The sequence below is a fragment of the Lytechinus pictus genome, chromosome 2, assembly GCF_037042905.1.
Source record: "Lytechinus pictus isolate F3 Inbred chromosome 2, Lp3.0, whole genome shotgun sequence".
Taxonomy (NCBI): Eukaryota; Metazoa; Echinodermata; class Echinoidea; order Temnopleuroida; family Toxopneustidae; genus Lytechinus; species Lytechinus pictus.
In genome coordinates this window covers 7,902,707-7,915,359 of record NC_087246.1, presented here as the reverse complement: position 1 = coordinate 7,915,359, position 12,653 = coordinate 7,902,707, and the positions used below count along the sequence as shown (strand labels likewise).

The 12,653-nt window shown below is 36.5% G+C and overlaps 1 protein-coding gene across 1 annotated transcript; it reads right to left on the bottom strand.

Moving 5' to 3' along the window:
- Window positions 1-311: 311 nt before the first annotated feature.
- LOC129254903 (small nuclear ribonucleoprotein Sm D3-like) lies at window positions 312-7,562 on the bottom strand. The gene is made up of 2 exons (XM_054893441.2): window positions 6,860-7,562; window positions 312-3,111 (listed from the first exon to the last, which is right to left on the bottom strand). Exons 1-2 carry the CDS (start codon window positions 7,167-7,169, stop codon window positions 3,020-3,022), a joined length of 402 nt encoding a protein of 133 aa, XP_054749416.1. The 5' UTR covers window positions 7,170-7,562; the 3' UTR covers window positions 312-3,019.
- Between the last annotated feature and the right edge of the window lie 5,091 nt (window positions 7,563-12,653).

Sequence of the window (12,653 nt, the reverse complement as noted above, 5' to 3'; positions counted from 1 at the left end):
CCAGTGACAATGGTGACCCAAGTAAGGTGTCAAATGAAAGTTGGGTTACTCAGTCAATTAAAATAGAAATCACATGAATAAATCATGAATTTATGATAAAGCTGACCTTTGAACTTCGGTTATCCTTTTTTTTTCAGAAACGCCTTGTATATAATGTACAAAGTAAATTTGGGTTTGACTCGTGCTGCATTTTAGGTAATTTCATAACTGCGTACTCTGACTGCGTCATTGGTCTGAGATATGCAGGTTCCTCTTTCATCTTCATATTACTTGCACAGAATTATACAGTTGGACAAAGAGAAAAGTGCATGTATCATTGAAAAAATTCACTGATATTTAATATGGTACACTCGCAACTTGTTTGAATTTACAAAACTTCACAATTTACATACACGATTATCTGACGAAAAACATGATGTACTCGGACATCAAAATCAACTACGCATATACAGTGATGTAGTGTGCATATCTGCATTTTTTTTTTCTTTTTACAAAGGAACTAAAATACAATCCCCTACACATCTGTTTGCTTTTTGCTACATTCAGATTATTTACAGGATGGTTCTTCATAAGTCAGGAATGTTGATTGTACAGTACAAGAAAAATTTATTGACAGTTGTGTCATCCTGTGTACTGCACAAAAGTACAAGAAAAACAATTTGTTGAGCCCGACCCCCACAACTACTGAGACCAATAAACTCAGAACTATGCACAACTGATAGTGCTGAAGCTGCCAATAATAAACATGTTATGACCTATAAACAGATGGATAAGAAATTACATGCACTGGTAATGGCCTCCAAGAAAGACATTTCGGCATTTATCCAGCAACAGATGTTCATGAAAATGCATTTTATATAATCTATACAATGCCTCACTGGAAATCAAGGTAGCTGTGCTTTGTTCTACCATTATTCCAATTACATGTACGTTAACATTCATATTTCTGAGATCAAGTCACAATCCACTTTCTATGAAAACTGAAGCAGTTTCTTCCAAAAAGTAATGGACTACAAATGATTTACTTAAAATTAATGGATATGCTTTCACTTTATTCAACCTTATGGAGGTCAACTAGGGGAGTTATATATACTTCTCAAAATTTAATCTTTTAATTCAAGGCACTTGATGTTACTTGAATTATCTTAAATAATCCATGACGAAGGAGATTTGTGAAGTATCACACCGATATAAAAAACAAGTGGAATGCCTCTGGCCGTCTCACCTGCATCACGCGATTCAATATAGCAGCAGTGCTGATTTTGAAAACTACTATAGCTCGCCCAAGATGTTCAGTGATACTTGGTTACTCTTATTTCCACGTTTTATGAACTAGACCAATACACTTATAGAGATATGATGGCAATTCAACAAATACCCCCAACGTGGCCAAAGTTCTTTGACCTTACATGACCTTTGACCTTGATCATGTGACCTGAAACTCGCACATGATGTTCAGTGATACTTGATTACTATTATGTCCAAGTTTCATGAATCAGATCCATAAGCTTTCAAAGTTATGATGGTAATTCAACAGATACCCCCAATTCAGCCAAAGTTCATTGACCCTAAATGACCTTTGACCTTGGTCATGTGATGTGAAACTCATGCAGGATGTTCAGTGATACTTGATTAACCTTATGTATAAGTTTCATGAACTAGGTCCATATATTTTCTAAGTTATGATGACATTTCAAAAACTTAACCTTAGGTTAAGATTTTGATGTTGATTCCCCCAACATGGTCTAAGTTCATTGACCCTAAATGACCTTTGACCTTGGTCATGTGACATGAAACTCAGGCAGGATGTTCAGTAATACTTGATTAACCTTATGGCCAAGTTTCATGAACTAGGTCCATATACTTTCTAAGTTATGCTGTCATTTCAAAAACTTAACCTCAGGTTAAGATTTGGTGTTGACGCCGCCGCCGTCGCCGTCGGAAAAGCGGCGCCTATAGTCTCACTCTGCTATGCAGGTGAGACAAAAAATTGCTGAAAGGGAGATAAATGTAGAATGGTCAGATGCATGAAAGAATAACTTTGTTGACCAATTTCCCTCAACAAATATGGACCTTAATGGGCCAAAATTTTCTATAATTTCATGTTATCACAAGCATCCTTTTCTTTATGAAATTAAAAAAGTAAAATAACATTAAAACAGATGACAAGCATTTGACAATTTCGGTGTTAAAAACTTGTATCTACTGAAGTCCGGGTAAGGTCTAGTACATGTATTTGTACACTTTTCACCATTCATTTCTTATGTGCATTGAGTAACAATCACTACTTGTCTTGAAAAAGAGATTTACATTGTATGTCATTTCGGCACATTGAGTAATAAAATAGTTGTCACTAAAAAAAAAAAAAAATCTGTTTTGCATGAAAGGTACTTTTTTCAAATACGATTGTATTTTTTTAAAGCTCAACGGATATTTTTTTCTGTAAATCTCTTTTAGTCGGGTGTCTCAGAAAATCTGCACTAGTACAAAATATTGAAACTGAACAAACTTGTTCATTACCGATAATTGTGTTTGCAACAGAAAAGGGGAAATGCTGGAATCATTAAAGTAAAGGTCCACGTCATAAGTTACAACCACTTTATTCATTGAAAATGAAGTAGATGGACGGATACTGTTAAGATGTCAAGTACAAACATGTACATGTAACAGTACACTAACACACCACTAAAGATTAAGATGATGAAAATACTATGACATACATTGTAGATCCAGCAGTCTGTAATGTAATGTTAAACTCGAAACATGCACATAATCTTATCTAGTGAAAAATGCCATCAGACCTTATGTGGAGTTGTACACAAGGGGAACATTTTATGATGAGATAGTCAATTGGTGATTTCCAAAGACTAATTTGCTCTCAGCCAATCAGATGCAAGGATTTTTCATAGCTTATAATAGTCTGTGAAAATCACTATTTGTTTCAAGATATGCTCCAAAGGACTGTATATAGGCGGAAAGAAATTATAGTACAAGGGTTATCTAATGGCGTTTTGGCAGATCATCTCCTCCTCTGGAAGACGTTTCCTCTTCCTCGTCCTCCATCACCACGTCCACCACCACGGCCTCTTCCTCCTCGACCTCCAGCAGCAACTGCAAAATGAATAAGAAATAAGTGAATGAATTTTTATATGCATTTAAAATTTTTATTGATATTAAGTCTTAGTACATTTGAGTACAAGTTTGAACAAACAGCCAATCTATTTACAACTCTGCTCTGACAGATTATCCAGGGAGGGTGGCATACTACAACTTTTGTGCCAAACAATCAGAAAATTGACATACGATCTGTCTAATCATTAAAGGTCAAGTCCACCCCAGAAAAATGGTGATTTGAATAAAGAGAGAAAAATCAAACGAGCATAACGCTGAAAATTTCATCAAAATCGGATGTAAAATAAGAAAGTTATGACATTTTAAAATTTAGCTTGTTTTTTTATATTAAAACAGTGATATGCTGAACTCGGTGACATGCAAATGCTTTTATAATAAATATTTACAATCAATATAACAAGACTTGGTGATTTGAAGCTCACCAAAAACAAAGACAAATTGTGGCACTTCATGGTATTGGTTACAAAGCCAACATATGAAGACCTACTGTAAACATACATTCAGCTTCAATACTCTACATGTACATGTATGTACACTACAGTTACCATTGGACACAGACTCACTCTGCCTTTTCTAGAAAACATCTCAAAATCTGTGATTTGAAACCAACTCTCGATTCATCACACATCAAATTCTCTGCCGAATAGAAAATGGCGAAGGCAAATTGCGCATGCGTGGAGGTCTGCACTGCAGCAATTCTACATGTAGATTTAACGTTAGATTTAAATTGCTACAGACGGCCGCGCAATCGGCAGAGAATACGTATGAATTAATGAATGGAGAACCGTCTTCAAATCACCGATTTTGAGACGTTTTGTTTCTCATTGTTGATAGCTAGTAAAGTAGAAATCTCGGGGGCGAAAGTAAACTTTAAAGTTTGAGGTTTTTTGGTGGTACATGTAACGTTGGATGAATGCAATGCCAATGGAATCCCTGGCTTCATAGAGAGAAAGCATATGTTTGAATAGTAAATGATTTTTACTCTCTAGAACCAGAAGCCTCATGCCCCTGGCTACTTCTGACCTCAGAATCAGATGACAGTGAGCCGAGACAAAATTTTGGGTGGAAAAAATCACGCTTTTGTTGGTATTGTTTCTTTTGTTCTTTTTTGCAAAGCAAGTCTCCAATATGGGAGATTGTCTCCCATATTAGCCGTGGGCATCAGCGTACCTAAGGGGGGGGGGGGGCAGACTGCCCCCCCCCTGAGGAGTCACAACACATGCAAGGGACGTATCTCTGTGTGGGCCCCTCCTTTGAACTTGAAGACCTTTTTTTTTTGCTTGCAATTTTATTCTGGTGCGAAATGTCCTTTATTTGTGGTTGAAGACTTTTTTTTCTGCTTGTCAATTTTTTTTCTGGTGCGAAATGTCATTTACTTGCGGTTGAAGACCTTTTTGTTGGGGGGGTGGGTGGACGAATTTGCCCCCCTTTGAAAAATCCTAGGTACGCCGCTGGCCGTGGGCCTCTACTGAGACAGTCTGAGTACCGTAAGGGCACTAGTATTCAACCCATTTGGAGAATTTCCTCAAATTTATAGAAATATGGAATTTACCTTAATTTCAGACCTGCCTTATTTCCAAGAGCAAATGTTGGTTATTCTTTTTGCATTATTTTTTTCTTCAACCCGTCGACTGTGTACGCGGGCGATCGAATTATACGTCGATGGTTTTTGGCACTAGTATTCAATCCGTCGGCACCAGTATTCAACCTAGCGATGAAAGATGGCCCTGTTTCTCGATCTGCCCACTTGTTCACTGCAACCATCCTGCCTGTGTGGAATCTACAGGTAGGACTATGGCATGCCAATGCTGTACAGAGCACACACTTTAAAAAATCATTAAAATATCACTTTTGTGACCAAAATTACTAATTTTCATACAGTTGCAATTTATTTTTCATTAGTAACTTGGGAATAATTTTTGTATTTACTAGAGCACTCAAAAACTTGAATTTTGGGCATATTTTTGTGTACGCCCTCTTTTGGTGGAAAGTAATATGGCAAGAAAATTTTCATTTTTTTATCTCTATTTTTAATCAAGAAAAAAATAATTTAAAGAATCAAATTTACTTAAGGGCCAAGTTGTATGACGAATAGGTGTAATGGATTTGAGATGAGACCAAACAGGGAATTAGTCAAAGCCAGAGACTTAACCAGTAGAGGCGCACGGCCAATATTGGAGACTGTCTCCAATGTGGGAGATTATCTCCAATATCAGAGACTTTTGTAAAGAATTTGGGTATCCAATTTCAGAGACAGTCTCCAGTTTTGGAGTCCAATTTCCTTTGTTTACATTTGCTGCAAAAGGATTAACTTGGCGGCAAATAAAAATGTGATAAGCAGATTCCTCATGAAAAATTACCCCTTTTCACCGTCTACTTTAAAAATTCACCGTCTACTTTTGTTTTGATAAAGGATTTTTGTTGTCAATCACACACAAAACAAATGGGCTTCTGACCTCAGTGAGACAAAATTTTGGGTGGAAAAAATCATGCTTTTGTTGGTGTTGTTTCTTTTGTCCTTTTGCAAAGCAAGTCTCCAATGTGGGAGATTGTCTCCCCTATTGGAGAGAGTCTCCCATATTGGCTGTGCGCCTCTCATGCCTCTAGGCTCTACTGTTAACAGTTAGGCCTACATCTAGTCTGTACGTCATAGATCTAGTTTAGCAATTTAAACCATTTTGAGATTCACTATCTATCATCACTAGGTTGAATACTACTTACTAGTGCAATTCAGTGCAAAAAAAAAATTGCCAAAAGGTCATCGCCGCATAATTTGATCCTCCGCACAATCGACAGAATTACACTCACAGTCACAGATTGATAAAGAAAATACCGAAAACAGATTAACATAGTCATTACCCTGGCCTTGAAATAACAAAGAAGGTATGAAATTAAGATAAATTCCCTATTTCTAAATATTTGGGGGAATTTGGCCAAATCTTTGAATTATGCCAGGTCGAATACTAGTATGGCAGTGAGTCCAAACTTCGCGCGTGTCCATACTTCGCGGACGGTCATTATCTAAAAAACTAGCCAATATCCTTAAAATCTGACATCATCAACGTGAAAAGCGACCTAAAATTACCCTTTGGTGTAAGTTTCTTTAGGATGAGTTCAGTATTCATGAAAATATTGGCAAAAGATCGGCAAATTTGTCACCGTTAGCGCCCGTTTTTGAAGAAATCTGATATTCTCAACAAGCATCACGATATCACCATTTTGCAAGCAGAAATCATCAAAAATGTGAGTTAAATGTGGTACAAACCAATTCTATAGCATTTTGCCATCAATCTGATATAAATATTTCACTTTTTGAGCTTGAGTTTTTGTTTAAATGTCCACAAAAACTTTGGTCCGCGAAGTTAGGTCACACTTTTTCTGAACGTTTTCCAGTACAGCGCGCATTCGCCGATCAGAATAGAATTTTGAGATCGCGATACTGGCGAATTCCCTTGACCTACTTTACATTTTCGTCCATTATTTTATAGTTTACGATCTTGCCGTCAATGTGGTAACTATTTTTTTAATTGGTTTTGTATAATTTATGAATATTTTGTGAAAAAATTTAAACCTGATGAATATTTTTGAAAAGTGCGCGAAGTTTGGACACCCCATCATAGTGCCCATACGGTACCCTCGGCCTCGCCTCGCCTGGCTGAGCTGAGGTAGGGTTGACCGGTTACACCATACAGAAAAATGTCAATTGATTTTACATTGCAAAACGTACCCTGGGCTCTCAGAATCGCAGACTTTCCTCGTCCTGCAGATCCCTTAGATCCGGCTTTCTTAAACATGGGAGCATTCTTCAGCATATCAGGCAAGATGAAAAATCTAATTTTGCTTCCCCTGATATAAACATGCTCAAGCTGTGCGACTCGTCCGTCGCGATAAGTGACAGTTATGTGCATCATTTGGCAGTTCATGTTGTCTTCGGCTTCGATGAGCTTTCCACGGTAGACTTCACCTGTATTCGTCTCACAAGTGATGATATGTCCCTCTGCCTCGTGTAAAACCTTAATAGGTACACCGATCGACATCTTTTATTTCGATTTCAAGTATTTCTGGATGAAAATAAACCTCGATTACGTAGATTTTGAGCGATTGTGTAAATAATTCTGCTTTCTGTCGACCGTACCGTGAAAGTGAGAACACAATAATAAACAAACGTACCGCCAAGTTGCCAATTTGATCATGATAAAGATTGATAAAGATTGAGCTTGTCGAGCTATCCAACTCTATGAGCTATTCAGAGAAAGGGCTATTTTATTTAGAGATGACTGCCAAAATAAAATGAAACCAAACTATGTTTAACATTGTGTGGTTCGTCGTTTATCAATATTCAGTGGAATCATATAAGTATGTTTAATCTAATGAATAATAGACACAATTCTAAATTGATGGGCTATCGCTATAGTGACTATCGCTATACTGACTATCGCGATAGTCAGTATACGTGTTCACACGAGACTAGAAGATAGCAATAAAGACATAGAAAAAAAAGAATTAAGGGAGAAAGAGAAATAAATTAAAAGAAAAAGAAGAGAAAATAAAAGAAAATGGAAAAGAAAAATAGGGGAAAATGAAAGAAAAACAATCATATGAAAATATTGGAGGCGCGATAGCTCAGTCGGTAGAGCGGGGGTTTCGGATTCCGGTGACCCGGGTTCGATTCCCAAGTGGTGCGCTAGTGCCCTTTGGTAAGGCATTTATCCTCATTACCAGGTCCCTCGGAGAGGACCTTAAGCCGTTGGTCCCCTGGTTGCTTGTTCACAGGCATTCGTGCTTATTTAGCAGTCAGGTAAAAAACCTCGATATAAGAAGACAAAAATGAAGGAGAAATCGAAAGAGAAATATAACTCGATATATAAAGGAAGCTTTTAAATCCATTTTAAAAAGCTCCAAGCCAGGGGAACATAATATAGTTCTTTCTGCATGACAATAGTTGCCAGCCAAATTAATCAAAGACTGAAAGCTGTTTTCAATTACAAGAGCTAGATCATGCAGGTACATAAAATAGGCTGTGCCGGGAGGCTGCACATTCATTCACCCATCCATGCATGGATTATACAGGAAAACGGAACATTTGGAACATGATAGCTTGTGTAAGAACAGAACAATCACAAAAACAGATCAACGAAACTTTGAGAAAATTGAATAAACAATAAGAAAGTTAAGAGCATTTGAATTTAGATCATTATTGTAATGTAGAACTTGAATGCCAGAAAGATGTGTGATGTCCAGTATGATAGCTAGAGGTGGAAAAATTTATCAACATAATGCTGGTGACGTCACGTACGTGTGAACAACTTTCCCATAAACTTTTGTATATTAATCTGCCTCTTTTATCACATCTCATAATGACAAGGCAAGTAAAACAGATTTTAAAAGAGAAAGAGCAAAAAGAGATATTTGGGGGTATTTCATAGTCCATCAAAGGGAATTAAAGTATAGTTCATATGTGACATCACACATCTTTGTCGCATTGCCAATTGGAGGATCTCCATAGCATTATAGTGATTGCAATATTCAAATGCTCATAGCTTTTTCTTTATTTTTGACCAATTTTCTCAAACTTTCTTTGATATCATTATATGATTTTTCTGTTTCCACATGCAAGCCCACTTGTTCCAAAGTTTTTGTGCCCCTCATTAATTGAAGAAAGAGCATTATAGTTATTATAGGTGTTTTCTTTGCCTGTATGGGCATGAAGGAGGGAATTGGCTTTCCAAATTTGTTTTTTAGGGGGATATATTGTTCAAAAAATAATGTGGGGGGGGGGGAATAAAAGGAGAATATAACAAAACCATAAAATGACAAAGTTTGCTCATGGTTCATGTTTTAGAATTTGTTGGATCGGATGGTGGTCCGTCATAACCACCGAGTCTCATCAAATTCAAAATCCCATTCTGAATAAGATTCCTAACCTTCACTATTTGCATAAAACAAAATAATGCACAAAGAATATCTAAAGCCAGGAAAGTAGTTCAGGCATCTTTATTTAATTTATTATCAAATAATCTAATTGCCATAATCATACAGCATCCTGTGGAATAGAGAATAGACTAAAATACCACAATATTTCATGTAATTTATGAAGATTATGTTAACAATCATGGATCAGATCACTACCAACTTTGATGATCTATCTGACTTGTCTCAATTCTGTTGTGCATCCTTTGAGATTGGCCTTTCTTAGCCGCTGATCAGGGGCCCGTAACACAAAGTTTAGCAATGATCCTAGATAATTTTTCTACGATTGATTGCATTGACTACAGTATAGATTAAATCGTGAAAATCAAGCGTACGATTAATCGCTAACCTTGGTGTTACGGGACCCAGGAAAATTTTTGAGCTGTCCAAATTTTTGATCTAAAATCATGATTACCACGACCTCAAGATCTGCCACAGTCACAATTATTCCGCGATTGAGACCATGGTTTCCATTGTGGCATGAATTGTGACAGTGTGAAGAACCAAGAAGATTCTATGACTGCATGGATGAGTTCCAACAGGCAACAAATTTATTCAAGCAGCTGTAATTCATTTCTAAAGAAGCACAAAAGAAAGAATGGCAGTCGATAAGAACCTTTTTGAGAGTCCGCCTTCGAAGCCGCCAGTTTCAGCGAAGAAATCAGAGGGGTGAAATTTTACGAATATCCATTTGTATCAATTTCCATTTTTCATATTATTAAACAAACTGAAATTTGAACTCATTACAAAATATCAATAACCAAGCACTATTACGCCGATATATTTGCCCAGCTTATATCAATCAACCTTTAATTAGTGAAAAATGTAAGAATTTGACGTTTACTGAAAACAGATTTTAACACTTTTCCGATCGTTTGCGGCGAATGAGAATTTCAAATGTGGTCAGTGGAATATTGTTATTCATTATTGTATATGCCAGATGAGTGCCCGTGCATGCCCAGTCGAGCAAATTTGAGTCATTTATTGCAGTTTATTTTCGCACGCCTCCGAATACGTACTACACATATAACCAGATCAAGATGCAGCGAAAAAGTAATTATCATCACAATATAGCATGTATCCCTTTATATATGACCTATAGCTGTGGAGTCATGCGAGAATCATTTGTCTACACAATGGGCAAGAGATGTTGAGCAAAGTGCATGCCTGACATACTTGCTGGTGGCGGTTTTTATCCTCGTTCAAAGGGATTTTATTTGCTGTTACTCCATCTCATTGAAACCTCCTTGGAAGAACTAGGTATAACTGACTCGTGACCAGTGGCGTACCTAGGATTTTCCAGGATTTTCGTCAGGGGGGGCAAAAAGGTCTTTCAAGCTCGTCAGGGGGGCAGGGATACATGCATGGGTGGTGGCTCGTACCCGTAGGTACGCTAGTGCTCATGACTATTAAAGGGATGGTCCGGGCTGAAAGTAATTATAGCTTAATAAATAGAGTAGAATTCACTGAGCAAGATGCCGAAAATTTCATCAAAATCGGATAACACTAACTTTGTTATTTGAAATAACAGTTATTGAATTTTAAAGTTAAGCAATATTTTGTGAAAACAGTCGTCATGAATATTCATTAGGTGGGCTGATGATGTCACATCCCTATTGGCGGCGGAAGCCCAAAAAATTGAGGGGGACGACCAAAAAAAAAGAAAAAGGTTATCACCCAAATTTTAGGGGGGACCATCAAAATTTTTTGACAAACACACACAAAAAAAAAAAAAAGTTATTGATACAAAATTTAGGGGGGGGGATCGTCCCCCACCTCAAATTTAGGGGGGGGGGACAAGTCCCCCCCCCCGCCTATGCACATCCCCACTTGTTCTTTTGTATTTTATTATATGAAATTAGATTTATTCAAATTTTTTCCTCCAAGAACTAGAAAAATTGGATTGACAACTGATTTAGTGCATTAGATATTTATTGCTGCAACTTATTTCATTATAAGGGAGACATATTATTCACACAAGTATGAAATAATGAAAAAAATTTGATTTTCTGTAATAACATAAGAAAACGGAAAGTGGAGATGCGACATAATCAGCCCACCTAATGAATATTCGTGATGACTGTTTTCACAAAATATTGCTAAACTTTAAACTTCAATAACTTTATTATTTGTTATCCGATTTTGATGAAATTTTCAGCATTTTGTTCAGTGAATTCTACTCTATTTATTAAGCAGATAACAGGCACAATTAGATATGAAATTATGCACCATACAAGTCAACAGATTATTTCAAAATTGATTTAATGTGATTCACATTTGTGAGTGGATCCTTTCTATGCATCATGATGATAGTCTAATGTCACTTTGAGGGGATCAATACCAGACTTAAGTTCTGGTAATATAATGTTTTATACTCTGCAGAGAGTAGTACACTCTCATAAACATGATTAACATTAAAGATAAGGGGAAAAATAGGTTTGTGGTAAGGTATAGAGCAAAGAATTATCAAGAACTTACAATAAGCTAAAACTGCATTACCTAAACCCAATGGCCCGCATTCTGAAGTAGGGTTTAACTTAGACCACGGTCTAACTCTGTGCTAAAATTATTGGGAGCCAAAATTTCTGTTTATATTGTATATTTCTTATGTTTACTATTTTGTTTCCTTTTGCTTTCATAATGAAGAAAAATCTGTCAGTTACCATTAACAGACAATTAAGAACAATTTGAGTGTCGAATGAGTTAATAAATTGGATGTGTACTGTTAAGGATATGTGCCCCAATTGGCTCTCCATATTTAAACCACAACTTTAAACCAAGGTTTAATTTAAACCAGAGTTCAGAATACGGGCCAATGAGAACAATTCTATGACCGGTTTTCACCAGCATAACTCAGATATGTTAATGTTGATATTGAAATGCTATTGAAAACAATATACATGAAAACATATTTATCTGTTCATGAAAAAATATTTGGAATCATTGAGATACAATCTGAATTGTACATGTACAATTGCAACCGGTCATGGTGGCTCAGTGGTAGAGCGTCCGCCTCATGAACGGGAGGTCATGGGTTCGATCCTCGGCCGAGTCATACCAAAGACTTATAAAAATGGGACCTTCTTCTGCCTTCTTGCTAGGCGCTCAGCATTTAGATTGGAGAAGGGCAATAATAACATCATTATGTTATGCTGGTAGAGCTAACTGAAGTGGTTACCCTGGGAAAATAAAAGATTATTATTATTACTTGTGGCACATGAAAATGACAATCACTGAAAATAATGAATATGAATAGTATTCATGTACAGAAATAGGTAGGGACTAGGGACAGAATTTTCACAATGTAAAATCAAACTCGTCTAATAGGTAAAGATAAAGAACAGTTTTAGATACTAAAATCACAATCAATAACAAAACCCTGTTACCTAGTACATTTTCTAAAAATGGGGAAATATTATTAACAATAAATTACTATACACCTGTATTTACAATTATGTACAGTTTCTTATAAATAATAATGCAATCAGCAGAGTTCATAATTCTAAAAAAGATATGTTCAATGTTACAATAATGCAAACAGCCTACATATC